Source organism: Carassius auratus, chromosome 50 (genome assembly GCF_003368295.1).
Source record: "Carassius auratus strain Wakin chromosome 50, ASM336829v1, whole genome shotgun sequence".
NCBI classification, from domain to species: Eukaryota; Metazoa; Chordata; class Actinopteri; order Cypriniformes; family Cyprinidae; genus Carassius; species Carassius auratus.
Window position 1 is genome coordinate 19,209,705 of NC_039292.1, and position 20,889 is coordinate 19,230,593.

Sequence of the window (20,889 nt, forward strand, 5' to 3'; positions counted from 1 at the left end):
CCCCGCCTACTGTCACATAAGCACCGGAAGTTCGCCCGATGACGTCAGAGGCAGCGGAAACAGGTACGAGGGACAGAAAGTACCAGAAACAGCCAGAGAAACAGATCTAAACCTGATGTTTTATTTATTTCCGTTTTATTTAAACCAAGCAGATGACTGACTGATCGTCGAGCATGATGGGACGGTGTTAAAGACCGTCTGATGAGTTTCTGATACTGTGTGTCGTGTTTTAATCATTGCGTAGCTGAAGCAGGTTAGCTGTCATGCTAATGTAAAAATAGCCATATGTTCTGGAAATAAAACATTTATTTTACGGATTATAAGACGTGAACTGTATTCTCCGTAATGTGTCTTAAACACAATACATAACGATATATCGTCGTTTGGGGTTTGTTTAGAGTCTCGTGCACGTAAACAGAGAAGGACACGTAGCGTTAGATAACGTCACAACAGACTGTTTATATAAACACAGCTCTTCTGAAACAGATCTTGATATTTATTTGTATTCAAGAGGAGCTTGCATTGTGTTTGTGGAGAACTTGTTGTCATCTGTAAAAGGACCCTGTTCTATTCTGGACTGGGATTGGTAACGTTAGAGCAGATTGCGTCAAAACTGTTTTCGTTTGGACCATTATCTCTATAAGGTCGACCCTGAGAGCCCACCAGGATGCCTCTGCTGTTTCTGGAGAGGTTCCCCTGGCCCAGTTTACAGACATACACAGTGCTGAGCACAGTTCTGCTGGCCGGGAGCATGCTGAGTGCCTACAGCTCAGTCAGAGACTCAGAGTCCGAGGACCCCCAGCGCGCCCCTGAGGAGGACATCAGGCCGGACAGTGTGCTCACTCACGTGCTGATGTACCTCATCACAGATAGTCTCTCCATCTGGGTACGTGAGGCTCCAGTCGTGTCCTTTCTGAACCCACAAGGGTGGATCCGTGACTCATTTTCTAATAGAAGTTGTCCTGTTCCCGCAGGTGATGGTGAACACGGTGTGCTGCATCCTCATGTTAATAGCTAAAGTGATCCAGTGCATCGTGTTTGGACCGCTGAGAGTCAGCGAGAAACAGGTAACCCTAGGAGAAGAGCACAACTGTTGCAAATGACCTTAAATTACCCAACTGTGATATGAAAAGACAATATACTGTATATAGATATATATAACTGTCTGTTCCACTTTTTGAGCATAGATGTGACAAATGACATTTCCAACTTAAAAATGTTGAATGCTTTGGTCCACAGACTTAAGGTTGGTCGCTCTTTAAAGCAGACACTTGTCAGATTATTGTAAAAGTAATGTTAAATGTTAAAAATGTTATAAAGATTATACAACAAAAAAAGTTATGGAAGTTTAAGAAAATATAAAATCTAATCATTTTAATATTTATATTTTATATAAGTTATGTTCCAAATTTGAGGTTGATATCTCAAAAAAATGATTTTGTTTGGGCATAGTACCAAGCTTTTCCACTAGAAGACCATCAAACCTCATTAGTAAACATTTAAGGGCGCCTTCATTTCCATAAACGGTTTGAGTGACCTGAAACATGTTTTTCCATGGACATCACAATCAGATTTAATGGCAGTCAGTATGGCAGTATTTGATTTCAATTCAACCTCAAAAAACAAAAGACATGATACAAGAACCCTGAACTTGTGTTATAGTTCGCAATGCATCAAAAAAGGATAATCTATAGTTTTTTCTATGTATTCAAAACACCTTTTAGACCTTTTCTTTTTTCTCAAAAATACAATGGATGTTATCTTTTGAAAACTCCATGACAGTGAATAAAGATTTTTACTGATTTTTTCATCTATGCATCACTATTTCAAACGCACTCTCTGACTCTGATGAATACTTTCCTTACATATTAATAAATTACAGTTTCTCTGTAAAATACTTAAAAATCAGTCACCAAATACCAGAACTACAGTCTTTAAGCTACACAATGATATATAGTTTGTCAACATTACTTTAGGTTCAGACTAAGAACCTTACTGTTTAAAACATGTAATGGCAAGTGACCCCAACTGTTTTCAACATTGATAATAATCAGAAATGTTTCTTGAGCAGTAAATCAGCATATTAGACTGATTTCTGAAGATCATGTGACGCTGAAGACTGGAGGAATGATGTTTGGATCGTAGAAATGAATTACAGTTGAACAAGTTATTTAAAATGGTAATGATATTTCACAATTTGACTATTTTTTTAATGCATCTTTGATCAAATCAGTGCAGCCCTGATGAGCAGAAAAGACTTGTTTCCTGTAGATGTGAGATCTGCATGGATGGTTTGAGCTGTGATGATACCTGCCTGTCACTGTGCTCTTCTGTGTCTGACAGCATGTGAAGGATAAGTTCTGGAACTTCGTCTTCTACAAGTTCATCTTCATCTTCGGCGTGCTGAACGTGCAGCGGGTGGAGGAGGTGGTGCTGTGGTGTCTGTGGTTCTCCGTGCTCATCTTCCTGCATCTGATGGTGCAGCTCTGCAAAGACCGCTTCGAATACGTGAGCCAAACGTCTTCACCACATCAATAAACACCAGTGTTCGTGAAGAGTGCAAGCTGTTATTTATAGAAATACTATTAGACAAATTCATTCAGGAAGCCTTTTACTTCACATCATTTCCTGTTTTGACAAACATTACCATTTGTTTAACTGCCAATGCAGTACAAAAAAAAAAAGAAATATCATTTTAAAAATCATAAATGCACAATTTATTTAGGCAAATCTGAGTATGGTTGATATATTAATGTATATTTGTTTTATTAGCTCAGAATATTTGATAATTGACCTTCTTTCCCTTCCTTTCTTACTTCACGGTTTCCCCTTATTTACTGTCTCATTAATTTCCTTAATTTGACCGAACTTCTTCCTTTCCTATATCCTTTTCTCTTCTTCCTTCCTTTCTTTCCTTCTTTACCTTTTAATTTATTCCACCCTTGCTTTATTCATGTTTCCTTTACTTCCTTCCCCCCATCTTTTACTCAATCTGTTGTTACTGGATGACTTCTTTCCCTCTTTCATTCATGTTTTCTATCTTAATGCCCTTATTTCTTCATGGTTTTACCTAACTTCCTTCCCCCTGTCCTCGCTGTTTCCTTGCCTTTTTTATTGACTTCCTCCCCCTTCTTCCTTTATCTATTTTTCTCCTTTAATTTCCGTCTTGATTTCTTTCCTGCTTCCTCTCCTTCCTCCACTCTTATTTACGTCCTCCCCTCCCTCCTCCTTTTCTTCCTCGTTCATGTGTTTCTGTGTGTTGTTGTTCTCTCTGGCAGCTCTCGTTCTCTCCCACCACTCCGATGGTCAGTCACGTGCGAGTGTTGGCTCTGCTGGGGTCTGTTTTGGCGTGCTGCGGGGGTCTGGCAGTGCTCTGCGCTCTAGCCGGGCATCTTCACGGCATGCACACTGTCGCTTTCATGGCAGCTGAGGTAAGAACACTTCCCAAACCTTTGTGAGCAGGACTCATCACAAGCCCCTGCTGAATGATCCCAAACCTTGTCTCCTGTCCTGCAGTGTTTGCTGGTGACGGTGCGCGCAGGACACGTCATCATACGGTGTGTGCTCGGCCCAGAATACACTCAGATTCGTTCATGGTGAGGGAGCAGAAGCGTGAACCTGAAGGTTTCGATCTGTTGTTTACAGGTACTCCATTCACTTGTGGGACCTGAACCATGAGGGGACCTGGGAGAACAAGAGCTCGTATATCTACTACACAGACTTCACCATGGAGTTAACCCTCCTCTGCCTGGACCTGATGCATCACATCCACATGCTGGTGAGAAACAAACTCAAGTCTGGACATACAGAGTTACTTACAGGAATAAGTGATTGATGGATCTGGGCTGATGGGACTCATTGGACTCTTATAATGGTGCGTTCACACCAGAAGCTAATGATGCATTAAGCACGAGTGATTTATGTTAAGTTAATACAAAGACACAAATAGACATCCTGCGGCTCGTTTCACGCAAATGAGGCAGCGCGAAAGACACTATTTGCACGATAGACGCGGACCGAATTGAGCTTTTCAGGCGTTTTGAAGCATGAAACGCGCAAGTTGAAAAATCTTATCTTTGGTGAAATTTCGCACCGCGTTACCCAATCATGAGCTTGCTCTAGTAGCGTCGTGATTACGACATAGCAAACGGATACATGAGCACTGAGCTCCCACTGATCGCGTGGAGCTGACCGCCTCCGAAATCAGCGCGAAACACTTTTAAATAGGCGCTGTCTTTATAAATAAACCACAGATTTGAGTTTCCGAATAAATGGTGGTTGAAATCACATTGCTGCATGAACTCAACCGGCAGAAGCCCATCCCATGACGCGAATTCACATCTGTTGTGAAGTGAATTTCACGCGCGAATAAAGCAAATAAACTCAATCGTCCAACTTTGCGTGAATAGCACGATTTATTCGCACAAGTCGCTTCTGGTGTGGAGTCCCGAGACTGACACAATGTTCACTGATCCGTCAGAAGCTGTTTACAGTTAATTTGACCCGTCAGTCGCAGACATCCTCAGTGCCAGTGGCCTACATGATCTCTCTTCTCACATCTGTGTTTCATCTTAGGATTTTGAAGAGTTCACAGTACCTTTATGATCGTGTATTCTTGTTTCTCCCTCCCTTTGCAGCTCTTCGGGAACATCTGGTTGTCCATGGCTAGTCTTGTGATCTTTATGCAGCTGCGCTATCTCTTCCACGAGGTGCAGAGACGAATTCGCCGCCATAAAAACTACTTGCGTGTTATTGACAATATGGAGGCCAGGTGAGGAGCCGAATGCAACTGTGAAGTAGAGATGCTGAAGGACATAACCTGTGGCATAATGGGTTACGTTTGTGGCTAGTAACCCGATGTGTGCACAAGATATCGCCTTTGAAAAGAGATCTTACCGTTGATATAAAGCTGCTATACGACTACAGTCACATTGTTATAGCTAATAAGGCTAACTCTCCAGGACGTGTTTCCTTGCACAATTGGAAATTATAGAAAATTTTACCCGTCATACCAATAGATTATCTGAATTGCTAAATTATTTGCTCCCCGCACCCCAAATTCTCAATTAAATTAAATGTTAGAGACTTAATTGTCATGAAAATAATTAATTTGCACAATGCAGAAGTCGTTGGGAGTTGTGAACCAGCTTCATGTGTATGATATATTCCAGTGTGTTATGAATCAGACGTGGCTGATGATAAGCAGACGGTGTGTGTTGACATGAACTCCTCTCCTTGTGCAGGTTTGCTGTGGCGACGCCTGACGAGCTGCTGGCTAATAACGATGACTGTGCCATCTGCTGGGATTCAATGACTACAGCACGCAGGCTGCCCTGTGGACATCTTTTCCACAAGTGAGCTATAACCCGTTATCATCAGCACTCTAGGCTTCAAACGTTAGTCTGACCATATCGTTTATGTCCAGTTCCTGTCTGCGCTCCTGGCTGGAGCAGGACACTTCCTGTCCCACGTGCCGTATGTCTCTGAACATCAATGAAGGCGTGAGAGCGAGAGACGAGGGTCAGAGGGCGCCGCTGGATGATAACATGACCGCCGGACCGGGAACAGAGGCCCGGCCGCACCTCAACCAGCACAACCACTTCTTCCACTTCGATGGTGAGGCGTCTCTTTACACATTCATGCCAAATACAGACCATTCATTGAAAGTTAGTCTGCTTTTAACCCATACAAAGTGGACACACACACACACACACGTATTGATGCAGTGAGATCAGTCCGAGATCAATTTTCAAATAAGGAAAAACTAATTTTTAAAACTGTAATACAATAACAGAATAAAGTAAATCAATATGAAAATATAACACTGATTTATTTGGGTTTTCCAAATATATTATTCATGTTTTCAATAACCTGTGAAACAAACTGGCTTACGGTAATTAAAGCATCGTATGAGGTGTTAATCTCCACTGGTTCACGCTCAGGGTCACGCATTGCCAGTTGGCTGCCGAGCTTCTCTGTGGAGGTCATGCACACCACCAGCATCCTTGGGATCGCACAGGCCAACAACTCGCAGCTCAATGCCATGGTGAGTCCTCCTGCGTGTTACAAACAGCCTCATCTGTTCTCCACACGATATAAACCTGGCTTTCCTCGGGTTTATTTCACAGGCCCATCAGATCCAGGAGATGTTCCCACAGGTCCCTTATCATCTGGTCCTGCAGGATTTACAGCTCACTCGCTCCGTTGAGGTCACCACCGATAACATCCTGGAGGGCAGGATCCAGGTGCCTTTCCCAACACAGGTGAGGTTAACAGTAACACCTCTACACGGACGGTGTTTGATAGCTGCAGGAATCATATGTTGTTTGCATTGAAAACAACAAAACCCTGCTGATTTGAAAGCATGTTTCTCTCCTCTAGACTGTGGAGCGCACACCCATACAGATAAACACTTCTCCTGAAGACTCAGCGGGTGCCAGCAGCAGTTCAGAGGTCGCTGCCCCCGAGGTGGAAGACTTTGAGGTGCGGGGGAGCCGCTTTTCCAAGTCTGCAGATGAGAGACAGAGGATGCTAATGCAGAGGAAGGAGGAGCTGCTCCAGAGAGCACGCAGGTGAATCTCCCTTTAACTTCTTAACAAGCTTACACTGATTTACAAACAGTTAAGTCATCTCAGGGCTCCAGACTGCGACCAAATAAACGCATTTTTCAACCATTTTTTTTTTTTTTTAAAGGTGCGACTGTAAAATTTACATTTAATTATATTTAAAATTAATGCAATTTTGTTAAAGGCGCATCCAGTCAGTGTCTGTTTTCATAAGAAACCTTAAACAACAAAAGCGTTTGGAGTGTAGAGCCTAGTTTATACTTCAAGTATTGATATCTGACGCATCAAATTGACCGAATATTACGGAAACGATGGATGGTTTTCAAGCTAAAGTAAAAGACTTCTTCTTGAACCAGAAAAGGTGAACATGTTGGTATTCTTGTGGCAAAAAAAAAACATGCAAGCACTGACACTGACAGCAAGTTAGTTTAACTTTTTGATTTTATTTTGTATTTGTATTTTTTAAAGCTTATCTTTGTCATTTACCTCACTTTTTAATTTTTTATTCCTTATAGTTTGGTAAATGTTCCGTAATATATATTAGTCGGTATATAATACAGCCTGTGGTGTATGCCACGCCTCATCTTTTTCATTTTTGCTAATTAACATTTTGTAAGTTTTGTCTTTTTATATTACTGTTTTTATTGTTGTGCCTTCTTTTTATTAAGACTAACAAATAGTCCATCTTTTGTTTGTCTTAAAAAGTGAAAGGTGTGTAGATTTATGTAAGCAAAGCAGACAATTATCTTTTCTTGTGAAACGTTATTCCGAATTTGAAAGTGAAAAAGCACCGGAAGCCTTATAACATAGCTTTTAACATCTTATAACATCTCAAAAGAGAAACTCTCGTTCACAAAATACAAATCATGAATAATACTACTGATGAAAAAGAACGGATTGACTGTTAACCACTCGTTTCCATACAACTAAAAACTATGATAAAAGTTCATCAAAATGCATTGATTAATCCCATGTTGAAGCGAGCCCTGCATATTTTCTCCATCACTGTCATTTGCATATGACTGTTGCATGTCGCCCCCTATTGGCAGTTGCACAGAACTCTCAAATTGATTATGCTATAGCTTTTAACTTCGGTTTGTTTACCATGGCTGAATCTATGTATGAATATGTCCACAAATACGTTTGAGAGAAATCATAGCAGATTTTCTAGGGCTAATGAAGACATTTTTTAATAATTATTGTTTCAGAAAAAGTTTGTGTTTGTGGTGTTGCTTGTAGTTAGATTATATGTTCTTATTTGCTTTAGTTTTATTTGACAATATAGTCCTTTTGTCCCTATACATAGCACATGCTGAACCGTACCGAAACCGTGATACAAACCAAACCATGAGTAATTTGAAACATTGCACCCCTAGAAAATACCATAATCTTGATTAGATTGTCACATTGCGTTGGGTGGTCACATATGTTGTAGTTGCAAAAGTTCAAATATTTTAACACAAACAAAGCACACATCGGGTCTGAAAAATCTCCATATGGTCCACTGGAACTGCTCTCTGTTGGAAATATATGACTTCTGGTGTGTCATTTTTCGGACATAGTGAAAAGTGCCCCAAGGCTTTGTTTTAGGTCCAGTTAATTTTTAGTATGACACTCTGTTCTCTCTTTGTTAGACGTTATCTACACAAAAAAACTGATGAAGGAGATGTGTTTTCTGCTCCTGCTGCTGATAATGACGATGCCATGCCCTCCATGGAGGACGAAGACTCAGATTCACTGACCTTGAGACGGAGAAGAATGGCGGCTGCAGCCGAGAGACGCATGCAGAGGAACGAGCCTCCCCCATTTTGAATCGAGCAAAAACATGGATGATGCCTGTGGTACGGCCATGCTGTCATACAATGTTTGTCTGATCAGTGCACATTTGTGCTAGATGCAACCGTCTATGTACCCATCAAACATTTCAGTTCATTGTCCATTGAAATAGTATATGTCATCATTGCCGCACCAGTGAATTTTTGGCAAGTATCAAATTAAAGAAAAAGACACATGCATCTTTAATTCATGTTTCTTCTATAGACAGAATCATTTTTTAAATGTTAGTACCTAAACAAGAGCATGGTTTGGACAGCTGCTAATATGCGTTAAAAACAAAATGAAAAGAAAAACGTTTGGGTTCCTGAGTTTGAATTTCTTTTCACTTTTGGAATGCATCATTTTTTAAATGTCTTTGTACGAATCTGGCAATTTTAACAATATTATGTTGATTACTAACAGTTCGAATCTAGAGCTTTAGAAACAACCAACATGCTCGAATTCAGTTTCTATCTTTTGCCAGCAAATATATCTTTACAATTTCGCTGCTGTTTAGCATTTGAATGTCCCTTTAAGTGAGTTTGGTTGACTCATGTGCTCCAAAAGAGACAATCTTGTGTGTCTGAGCATACAAACTCATGTGCTGACAATGCCATCCCAGGATTAGAGTCTCTGAAGACCGTTAAAAAGCAAAGTGGCATAGATCCTATTGTCTGTCCTCTCATTGTTGTGACAACAAATTGCTCTGTGCATCATAGAAGGTGTTAACTTAGTCACACGATCTTGTTTCTGTGTCGTCATCTAAAACAGCCATGCTTTATTTTTCATTTCTTTCATTCTGAACTTGTACTGGTGGTTATATAGTGAGGAAATGTTTCCTTTCCTCTCTGTTATGTGCAGTCAAAGAGAAGCATATGGTCCTTAGTCAGCGTAGATTTTTAACGTTGTCCTATTTTAATTTTCATAAAACGTTTTAATTCGGTTCAAATTAAATGAAGCATTTACCCCTACTAAAGTCCTTTTTTGGGTTATTTAAACACAATTATGGTTAATAGGTCAGTTTTGTAGCTTTTTGTTGTCAGGGTTTTATTGTGTTTCTATTGTGTTTGTATTTGAATTGACCTTTATTTCTCAGCGTACTAATGTATTAATGCCTAAAAATGCTTGTTTTTTTCTGGCACATGACATACATTTTCACAGGATAATTTATGGACGCTGCAAACAATTCAGAATGTTGCATGTTGAGTTTGAAGTGAACAAGCTTTTCAAGTAATAGCACGTGACTTTTAATTTGCATTTGCCTTCTGTTAAAAAAAAAACAAAACAACCAGATTATTAAATCAAGAATTTATTTGGCTTTATAGCCTGTTTGTCGACCTCAAAATAAAAAAAGTACATCTTCAGAATTGTCTCTGATGTTTTACACTGTGAATCTATTCTATAAATTATTTTTTGCGTAATACATGGACTTTTTTTTTTTTTTTTTTTACCTTTCATGTGGATGACTGTTTTCATATCTGTTTTCCTGATCAACTTTCCCAAAGACTCTCCTTGTGATTTACTTTAATGAAGCTGGTTATTGTGATTGTAATGACTGCAGGTCCATGTAGAATATGTCTGTTTTGGTTGCACAGATGCACCTTTCAGCAGTATTTCTTAGAAAAATAAAATAAAAAAAAAACATTTATTAATGAAATCAACAGGAATGATTCTGATAATAATGCATAATTTGGTTGGTGGTCATGCTGTTTGCTGGAAACTAGAGGGAAGTGTTGGATTGCTTTATGTACACAGTTCATTCATTTGTGCCTCAAATTACAGTGGATCGATAATACTTTGATTTTGTGTAAATATTTTTGTAATAAAGATTGTAAAATACACATGAAAAGACCCTGTACAAAATAAAAAAAAAATGCTAAAATGCTTTAGAAGCTTTTAACCATATTTTCCAGTGTGTTTTCTGTTGAGTATGAATGAAAGCACAAAGAACATGTAAAAAATATTACAGATGGCAACTCTGAAATACAATATTCTGATTTTGCATGATTAAAGTCTGAAGAACAAAGTACACCATTTTAATTCAGCCTTTATTTTTAAGTCATACAAAACCAATTTACTTTACAATAAAGTACATTTTAAAGTAAATATAATTGTTTTTTTTTTTTTTACTATTATTTATTTGATAATAGTAAAACATGTATTTTAAACTGCAGTAACATTCCAAAACAGTCTTATACTAATATTTTTTTTTAATTTCTATTTATTTATTTTAAATACAGCATTGGTGAGCATAAGAAAATATACTTTTTCAACAACATGAAATGTTTTAGATACATAATTATATTATATATCTGTCTGCTGCTTTTGACACGTTAACCAGTTGTCAACTATATTGGCAAAGGGAATCTCAGGAGCCTGAGTCTTATCTCTCAGACGGGCCCTTCAAGGTATATTGGAGGGGCTGAGGTGTCCAAGTCGCAACATCTAACTACTGGGGTGCCTCAGGGCTCAGTTCTTGGACCACTTCTCTTCTCTGTCTACATGGCATCATTAGGTTCTGTCATTCAGAAACATGGCTTTTCATACCACTGCTATGCTGATGACACTCAACTCTACCTCTCATTCCATCCTGATGATCTGACGATAGCTGCTCACATCTCAGCTTGTCTAACAGGCATTTCTTGCTGGATGATCACCTTCAACTCAACCTTGCCAAGACAGAACTGCTTGTGATTCCAGCAAACCCATCGTTTTATCACAATTTCACCATCAAGTTAGGCACATTAACCATAACTCATTCAAAAACAGCTAGAAGCCTTGCCTAACTCTAGCACTCCTTATTATAATTGTATTCTTAAAAAAGAGATAATAAAAGACTCTAACACTTAAACTCTATTTTATGTAAAGTCTTACTACTTGTTTTCTTTAAAAGAGTAACACTAGCGTTCTCTCTTTGTTTCTATGCTATCTTTGTTTTATTATAAAAAAACCTGCTACCTAGCTGTGACTTTTCACAGAACTTACATATTATTGTCCTTTTGTTAGTTTGATTGCTTCCATTGTCCTCATTTGTAAGTTGCTTTGGATAAAAGCGTCTGCTGAATGACTAAATGTAAATGTAATTTAAATATAGATAATGATTAATATATTTTTATATATAATTCTATAATTTATAAAAATATAACTAAAAGTTAAATTAAAATAAGATACTGGTCCAAAGTACACACAAAATTAACAAATAAATGTCATCATTACATCATTCACTTACTACCCTAAAGTTTTCCCATATATGCACTTATTTTATTTATTTTTTCTGCTAAACATAAAATAAGAATTTTGAAGAATGTGGAAAACCAACCTTTATTTATTTATTTATTTGACGTTTATTTAACCAGGAAAATCTCTCTGAGATTAAAATCTCTTTCACAGGAGAGTCCTGATATTATTATTATTATTATTTATTATTATTATTATTATTATTATTATTATTATTATTATTATTATTATTATTATTATTTGCTACTACTACTACTACTATACTATGCCACTTTACTATGTACATCATTATTCGTGGCAATTAATTAAATTTGTTGTTTTGTTTTATTTATTTGTTTGTTTGTTTTTAAGCGCTATGTGTGTTGCTTGGCACTAGTGGGCGCCACAGATCCATCTGTGATCTGACATTTATAACTGAGAACTAAATCAGAACCATTTTGGAATCTTCAGATGGGCATAAAGCTACTAGGATGAACGTGTTTTAGATTAAAAAGACACTTGATTAAATGTATTGGCCAAAACTCTTTTTATTTTTTAAGCGTTAAGAGCTTTTACTTATTTATTTATTTATTGTACTCTGTTTGCACTGTTTAAATGAAAATACACTGTTTAATGTCAGGTAAAAAAAAAAAAAAAAAAAAGAAAAAAAAAGAATAAACCTTTCCTTAAAAATATTCACTGAAGTATGTTTAATCTTTAAATCATCTTGCTCCACTCTCCAAATCCCAATCAGTAGGGCTATTTTTAATTGAGTGGAAATGTGTTCATATTAAAACAGAATATAAACAGTACACTTTTCTACTTAACTCTATTTAATTCTACTGTCGTGATTTTTAGATCAGACAGCTCTACTGAAAAAATTATGTTTTTATGACGTCAGACGCATCTGTCACAACGCTTGGAGACGTTTGAGCCCGTTGGCGGGTTGAAATGTTTCCCCTGAGTGCTTTTACACCGGCAGAAATCAATAGCGGCTCTGCTGTCACCCTCTCAGCTCGGCGGCTGCTCTTCAAGCAGGTTTGATGTGTCTCTTCAGTGCTTCTCACGGGGACTAGCGAGAGCCGTCTCTAAATCACGTCAGGTTTTCTCTGTGATTTTCGCGGCTATTCTGTCGCTTTTCCCGCGCAGCGCGGATGAGACGAGAATCAATAGCAACTTTGATTTCGCGCCATCTGAAGTACTAGCTCGCAACTTTGAATGCTTCCATTACCTCAGTTTAACCTTCTTTTGAGCATAACTTTGAGAGGCTGCTTTTTTCTCTGTATGTTTTAAAAATTTTAGAAGTAAGTTAACATAATTTAGAGCAAGCATACATCAGAGTTCAGAAATGATTGACGTTATAAAGGCCTCAATTTGTTAAACGAAAGAAAAGAGGGGGTGGGGGGTGTAGACAAAAAAAAAAAAAAAATGGCTTGTGCACCCATAAATGAAATGTCATCATTTATTTATGTTGTTCCAACCCAGTATTATTTTCTTTCTAATTTGAAACATGATGTCTGGGCATCTCTTTTCCATATAACAAAAGTGTATGAAAGGCCTACAAGGTCATAATGATTCATATCAGTATTTATGTTTGTATTAATAATTCTCATCTTCAGAGAGCGGTGTGAAAGACAACAAGGCTATGGTCTCACCGTCTTGCAGATGAGTCTTTTATTTTTGAGATTGTCAATCAAGGCTGGAGCATGGAAAATTAAAGAAATGAGGAAACACTACTGCTGAGTGAAAGTTGTATGAACACAAATTAAAAATAGACACTTTTAAAATATTCCTACTTTTAAAGTGCTTATTTTGTGTTTCATTGAAAGAAAGATTATCCAGGATTGGACTAACATATGTAAATTAGGAGAAATGTTCATGTCAAAGTGATTAGTTGATCACTTTTTTTTGGAAAATCTGACTAAAAAATTATCGCTGAAAAGATGTCCTGAGAAATCACTTATTTCAGGCTCTTTAAACCACTAAGTAAAGAGTCAGGAGAGCAGACCAAGCATTTTTAGCCAATCAGAGAACTAGAGAAGGGGTTTTGGATAGAGGAAATTTCGTTGAATTTAGTGAAATAGTAGAAGTTAGCAAAATGGCATAGATTGCTTAACTGGTAACTGTGAATGTTTTACTTTAACTTGAATTTTTGAGAAAGGAACTGGACCAATTAATTGGAATTACATCATCATGAATAGACGTGAGCTAGCTTGTTCAATTAAACTCAATTCAATTTGGGTAAACTTGGTCGATTATCTATTTTTTCCTTGGACTGGAGGTGAGCATCTTCACTATGGGTCAGAGTTTAATAAAATCCTCGTTTCCCATCCCATTAAAATCTCCTGCTCTGACTGATAACCCCCCAGTCCAAACTAAGCCTCTAATCACAATATTATTAGAGAACCCCCTTCTGATCAGTATATAAATCTCTCCATCCAATTACAAGATGTAATATTTCTGCACTCAAGCTGGTAATGAGCTCTAATGCCCGTGCTGGAGTTAATCCCCCTCGGATGCAGCACAGATCAGATGTTGCCTCTGTAATTAGACTGGCAGAAAATCATTATTTCATGTTTGAGGAAAGAATGAAGTCAAAGGAGAGGTAGTCTTTCTGCCACTTCTTTCTGAAATGAGAAAGAAAGTTTGCCGAACACTAATGACAGCCATTTACTAAGAGTGGAATTCTTTAAATCAAAGTGATGTGAATGTGAAAGACAGGCTTCTTGTGTGAAAGTCAGAAATGGAAAACGTTAGTTGCACTAGTGCTTATATCTTCTTAATATTGTAACTGAAGGCACAAATAAGCTCCATTGGCTGAAACAGTATGAGCAATTAAAGAATACGAAATATAAAAGTGCGGTAAGACTTTATTTATTAAAATTATTCAAATTAAAACGTTTTTTCAACCCACAACAGGATAGTCAACAAGAAAGAAAAAAGTTCATAGAGAATTTATTGTTTAAATTATTGCGAAAACAAAACACAAAGGAGTATCTGACACTGATTCGACAGTGTCAGGCAATCGTTGAGCTTCCGTTGAATTAGTTTTTTTTTTTTTTCGGGTTTGTTCCAGATTGTTGAGGCTAGTCAGACCCCTCTCTGTTGTGTTTAAGCTGACTGAAAACATTGAATCGGCATTGAGCCAAAGTGACGAAAGAAAATGACAAAGTCAAAAGGGCATAAACAGAAGACTCCTTAATTTTTTCATAGAATCCGCCTGTGGTGAGATTGGTGTGAAAATGGGAAACTAGCACAGCTCTTCCGGATTCTCCTTTTTGAATGACAAATAAAGACTATATATAAAAGACAAGGTGATCTTTGCTAGAGATTTTCAATATGTTACCCATCAGGAGTTCTCTAATGTGTACTGTCTTAAGAGACAGGTGCAGCATGCACACTTCTGTTTGCATCTAAACTGAGGTCATGGTCTCCACTCGCTGTATGGAAGTGGGCTGGAAGACCAGGTTCAATGAGCTTCCAGCGGCTTTCTCTCCCTGCAGAGGACATAACAGATGTGGATTTACATACACCCCCAGCATCCCACTCTCTGATGAGATTATCCGAGAGTGCCTAGAAAGACTCATACTTAATACACGCCTCGAGGAGGGCCAGGGGAATCAGGCCCTCCGAGAGTGCTTGGGACAAAAGCAGAAGGGGAAAATGTCAAGCTTGCCAGACGGGAACAGGACAACAAACTGCTTTTGCCGCTCCTCAAGCTCTGTTCCTGACAAGAGGGTGGCTGGATTAGCATCTCATAAAGGCTGTTGCAATGCTGTTGGCAATTACTACAAGATGAAGGCTCTTATTGTATGTATTCAAGAATTCTGTCTTGGTTTGTAACCACATTATGACCACCTTCTTTTTGGGATAAAAGTTTTGCATAGGTTTTTGTGTTGCAGAATGCTTAAATCAAGTTTATAGTCTGGTGCATATTTAATTCAAAAGTGTCCAAATTTATAAACTGCTTTGTTGTGTCATGCCTTTTCTTGATCTCAGAGGGATTTTGACACCATGCAGACTGTCAGTTGAGCACAGCATGTTTTAAGTACCCTCAAAGCTTTATTGAGAGGTTGTCATCACCTTGAAGACATCGCAGGGAAAAAATATCAAACTCAAGAAATGATAAAACTAGATAAACTAGTAAACCCAAACCACCAGTAATTGTTCCCTGGGAAAGAAGAGGACATTTTCCCTTACTACACCTGATGCCCTGAATTCATGGATTGGAGGCTCTCACCATCTATCGTTGGGGTCTTAAATTATGCAGTAGGGTGCCTGAACCTGTCATGGTCCTGTATGGCTCAAGCTTGTGATTCATAATTAAACTGTTTGTGAGGCCTGTGTTCGAATATGAAAGTCGCGACGGAGTGGCCTTGTCCAAAAAGCACATGCTATATTGATTTCTCTTCCTCAGAGATACTTGGCCTTGACATTTTCCAGCCGTTTCCCACATTGTTTTGTACATTTTATTTGTTCCACTAGCGTGGGCTCTCTCTCCTGCCGAGGGTATGCTCTGGCAACCCTAAATTAATCTCTCTTCTTCTTCAAACTCTGGTTCGATATGTGTCCATGAGTTATATCTATCCGCAGACAGTCCAAACTCATCATTTCGAGAGGAGGTAAACGTGGCTTATAATTACAGGCTGTGTTCATTTACATGTGTTAATCACTCAGGTGATGGGCTGCTCATCCTGATACCGACAGGTCAGGCCCCTGCAGACACAAGAGTCAAAACCCAATTATATGCATGATTAACTTTATCCTAAGCTGATTCACCACAGTCAACTCGCTACGACATTGTAGACTCAGGACAGCACCCACATTCCAACCAGTTCAACAAATCTGTCTGTCTACTAGAGCTCTACAACTGAGGCTGCGTGGAACCACAAATTCAGTCCCAGCTACATTTGTCCTTTTAACTTCATTGGAGAAATTAATTGTGTTATATCAGTTACATCTCTTTGTAGAATCTCTTTTGAAACTGGCTCCATATGCATGTGGAAACCTATTTCATAAACCTCGAGACATAGCGGCTTGCCCATATCTAGTAACCCTTATTTACTTAAGTATTTCCTGGATTCCAGAATTTGTCAAATATTCTATCTACTAGACTCTATTAAGTGGTTCAGATATCCCAAATCCATCCATAATACTGGATTTCCACTATTATTTTTCTGCTATGACCATGATATGGACCACATTTGGAGGTGGAGATTAGGGCACTTGAACATAGTGAGGTTTGTAAACCTCCCTAATGCCGGAGGTATATCAACATTAATGGTCATACACTTGAGTCTGGACGTTCCTATAACTGCGATCATGATTTGTGCCTTGGATTCTTGTGACTCAATGTCTCTTCATATGACTCTTAATTCTACTGCAGTGTCTAAAACATTACATTTGATGTAAACCATTTCACCATTCATTAGTGTACTACAGTGCTCATTATGGTCTCCAAAGCAGGTGCCACCTGCATTCACTGATCAGTTAATATATGTTCTATTTACATATAGTCTTCCTGTTACAATATGTATGCCCAATGCACAAGAAAGTCCACGTAAGCCCTCCTTTTGGCACCTACAAGAATTTGACTGAGAAGAGTGATATTTTTAACAACATTTAGTGATATGCTCTGTCTAGTCTCTTTCTTTTATGAAAACAGAACAAAGAAATTCCCCTCTGTAGTGAATTCAGTGGGAAAATGTTTTATTAATTGCCATATGCCTATTGATTCCTCTTTCAAGCCTATTCTTTTGTTCTTTCTTTCTGGTGGCAGCAGAAGGATCTGTAAGTTATGTGGAGTGTCAAAGGTGTCCTTTTGATGTAGATGTTGATGACAGACCCCATGCTAAGTAACACCTGTGCCGGGTCTGGGCTTGTCTGCTCTGGTTTATTTGCATCCGAACTGCTGGACAGATCAACCCATCAGACACAACTAATTGAGGCCAGAGAGGCATAGCGTTGGTCATCAATGCTTATCTAGGACATCACCAGTATGGGGATGTGTGTTGTAGACACAAAAATACTATTTGTTTTCAGACTTGGAAGTTAATCCACATACATCTTTCTTTGTAGTATGTGCTTTTATCTTTCAAACTCTTATATAGCTTACGGCATTCTTTAGATAACGGTATACTGTTCAGCAAAAGGTGCAGCTATCATCAGGGAGGCAAGCACCAGCAAGTAGCAAAAACTACAAATGCCATGTACCTAATAGTGGACCCCCTCGTCGCCGCCCATGGCACTTTGTGCCTACTGTGTGATCTTCAGTAGAAGAGGGTAGTATATTCACCACCCCCACTGACAGAGTAACAACACGGCACAGCTCGATGCTCAGAATGCCAAGGGTTAGAAGGTAAAACACTCAAGAAATATCTCTCTGGTTATATTTACAAACTTAAAATCTCCTTGCCTTAAAACCATGATAGTTCAAACAGTGCAGCCACATTTCCATGATGATAGATGTCTGCCTCACCTCATTCTGAATTTATAAGCTTTAAAAACTCCCATGACATACTGACGCTTCAGCTTAGAACAGGTGGTACATTATTAAAAACTCCACACTTCTTTGGTTGTCTTTGATATTTCTCATCTCATCAAGGATTCACTTTTTAGATGTAAATACCAGGAGTCGAGGGAGCTGTTACTAGGTAACACCCACACACTCTTGCTGTCATTTTAAATTGTTTAAAAACAGACAGATGTGAAAAACTGAAAAAAAAGGGACAGGCTGTGAACTATCCGTCCCGTGGCAGGTGTCCATGAGCAATGCAAATGGAATCAGGTGGAAGCCAAATGTATAATACATTGCGATCAATCGCCGCTCAAGAAGATGATAAACTGCCAAAGTATGCATTTATTCATGCTTTTAGATAACAATGCAGCTATCACCTTTTGGATACATCTCCTACGACACATTTCATTGTCCTTACTAGTGAGCCAAGTACTTCTTTGGCTTGCTTTTAATACCTTCCTTTTTGTCTCTGCCAAGATGACAGTGAAAACCTTGTATAATTCAACCAAAAAATAAATACAAATAAAATAATGTCCTGTCATATTTACTCATCCTTATGTCTTTCCAAACCTGCAGGACTCCGTGTCTTCTGGGGAACACAAAGGAAGGTTTGGTCTTCTCTTTATTTGTGTTTCCCTAAGAATTTTCATCTCAAGACGTGTTGTGTGTATATTTGATGTTCCATCTATATCATATGTGATTTATACTGGATCTTCTCATCGGCTCAGGTGACTATAGGGGAACATCTCTGGTGTATGAGAGACTGGAGAAACAGTGTTGTGATAACATGTGTCACTGCCAGATCCTGGAGAGTTGGATGGAGGGGCATCGTAGGGGGTATGTTTGTGATGTGATGTTGCCAACCAACACTGAAAATGTTCACTGCAGGTTGAATCCACATTTAGTATGTGGATTGCTGGAGGTGACACATCGGAACACTAGGATGCAGTTGGTACAGATTAGTGGCAGTTGAGATGGATTATTGGGGAGAAAAATGACTCCGAAATGGAATTATGGGAGGGCTGGCTGGCAAAGAACAGATCATGACAGCTGTTGGTCCTCCAGCTTCTCTCAGCAGGAGATACTCGCAGACATGACCACAGACGCCTACCACAACAACAGCCAACAGGCCGAAATATTACCCTGCACACAAATAGACAAGAAAAATGACTGCATAATGGTTTAGAATTACATGTGGAGCAGTTACAAAGTAGAGATGAACAGTGAACAAAATCGAAGGCATCCATTTGGGCCAATATCAAAAATACATTTTAAGTAACAAATTTGGATAATTTAACTTAAATTTGGGGTGCTCAAATGTCATGCTAAAAGGTGATCAACCAGGCATAATAAAGTTCTTTGGCATTGAGCCACCTCTCGATATTTCAGTTGCACAAAATGTACATATCGGTATGCTATAGCATCGCTTATGTCCATGTGGAGACTTGTGTCCACACTGCTGACTTGTTTATGCTGTAGTTTGGTCAATGATTTTGGCTGGAACCTCCAATTGCTACACCCCACCCATATATATATAATCTAAACATATTTACTCACAAATTCACTATATAAAACAAACTTGATGACACTGGGTCCTAAAGACATAAGCAGTCTTTGAGGTTGCCCAACGCTATCTCACGACCAATTCGTACGTATTTTACGAGGTGGCTTATTCGTACGAATTTTGTACGACCTCACTCGTACGATTTTATACGACCCCAGTGACGGTTAGGTTTAGGGGCGGGGTTAGGTGTAGGTCATTCGTACAAATTCATACGAATTGTGCAAATCGTAAAATACGTACGATTTGGCAACAATTGTAAGAATTTGTACGAGTGTGGTCGTACGAATAAGCCACCTTGTGAAAAATGTACGAATTGCCGTGAGATCAGGTTGGGTTGCCCGATCCTTGTTTTCTATCGAGGTTCATAAGGGTAGAGGTGACAGGGCGCCTTTCTGCAATTCCTATGTTTTCATCTGGCAAAGTTGTCACAAGCTTGGCAACATCACTCTGACAGCTTCCGAACCCTTTTTTGATTATTAATTCATTGCAGTTCCCTGCCTGGTTTGTTTGGAAAGTAGTCTCCCTATGTGACTCTTGAATCGAGATGTTTGGAGAAAGCTGCCTCCATTCAATAATAATCCATCTATGTATTGCCTTTAAGCAAAAAAGAAAAAAAAATGTTATAATAAAAACAGCTGGGCTGATATTAAAATGGACGAGTCGCTGCTGGTAATACCTGTTACCTCAAATAAATGTAAAACTTCTACCCACAGTATTTACAGTAAATCACCTAAAGCTCTTTCAGAATAGATAAAAATACAATCATATATTTGTGTCTTTCCATTTCAGATGAAGGAATCCATTCACCAGTGCAGTCTCAGTTTCCAACCCATTATTCATCTACAAAACAAACCATATTCATCATTGTGTTTTAATCACATCAAAAAGAAATATAGTGCTACCCCAGGGTGCTGGCAGGAATATGGAGTCCTCCATGATGTTATTGTTTCCAGCACTGCCAAACAATCTCAAAAATTGACTTAGAATAAATGTATTTTTAATATGATAACTCAACCCTTGAATACAGAAGCACTCAGTCAGTTGTTCTTGTTAAATGCGTTGCTTTACAGATGTAATGCGGGAGTGCTTGTGATATAGCGATATTAAACCTGCGAGCGCTGCCTTTCAAAACTTTGTTTCGGCTTTCTGGATAACATTCTCTTTCCTTCAGCTTAACTAAATGCTCTAACAGATGAGATGAATGCATGGGT

General features: G+C 38.6%; 1 protein-coding gene across 4 annotated transcripts; it reads left to right on the top strand.

Annotated features, from left to right (window-relative positions):
• The first annotated feature begins 35 nt into the window (after positions 1 to 35).
• LOC113067267 (E3 ubiquitin-protein ligase AMFR-like) lies at positions 36 to 9,996 on the top strand. Of its 4 annotated transcripts, XM_026239614.1 has the most exons (14): positions 45 to 63; positions 645 to 886; positions 975 to 1,067; positions 2,344 to 2,508; positions 3,279 to 3,431; positions 3,517 to 3,557; positions 3,646 to 3,778; positions 4,638 to 4,771; positions 5,244 to 5,354; positions 5,426 to 5,616; positions 5,943 to 6,046; positions 6,129 to 6,263; positions 6,382 to 6,572; positions 8,201 to 9,996. In XM_026239614.1, the coding sequence occupies exons 2-14, from the start codon at positions 668 to 670 to the stop codon at positions 8,376 to 8,378; spliced, it is 1,848 nt and encodes a 615-aa protein (XP_026095399.1). In that variant the 5' UTR covers positions 45 to 63; positions 645 to 667; the 3' UTR covers positions 8,379 to 9,996. The 4 variants fall into 4 exon arrangements, with proteins under 4 accessions (XP_026095398.1, XP_026095401.1, XP_026095402.1 ...); XM_026239613.1 differs by having other exon boundaries at positions 36 to 886; XM_026239616.1 differs by having other exon boundaries at positions 36 to 886; positions 6,391 to 6,572.
• The last annotated feature ends 10,893 nt before the right edge of the window (positions 9,997 to 20,889 follow it).

Excerpts from the sequence above, each read along its gene's own strand:
- LOC113067267 (XM_026239613.1), top strand. The coding sequence starts at position 668 with ATGCCTCTGCTGTTTCTGGAGAGGTTCCCCTGGCCCAGTTTACAGACA. Across the intron at positions 5,617-5,942 it reads CCACTTCTTCCACTTCGATG|GGTCACGCATTGCCAGTTGG; the intron begins GTGAGGCGTCTC and ends GTTCACGCTCAG. Across the intron at positions 6,047-6,128 it reads ACTCGCAGCTCAATGCCATG|GCCCATCAGATCCAGGAGAT; the intron begins GTGAGTCCTCCT and ends TTTATTTCACAG.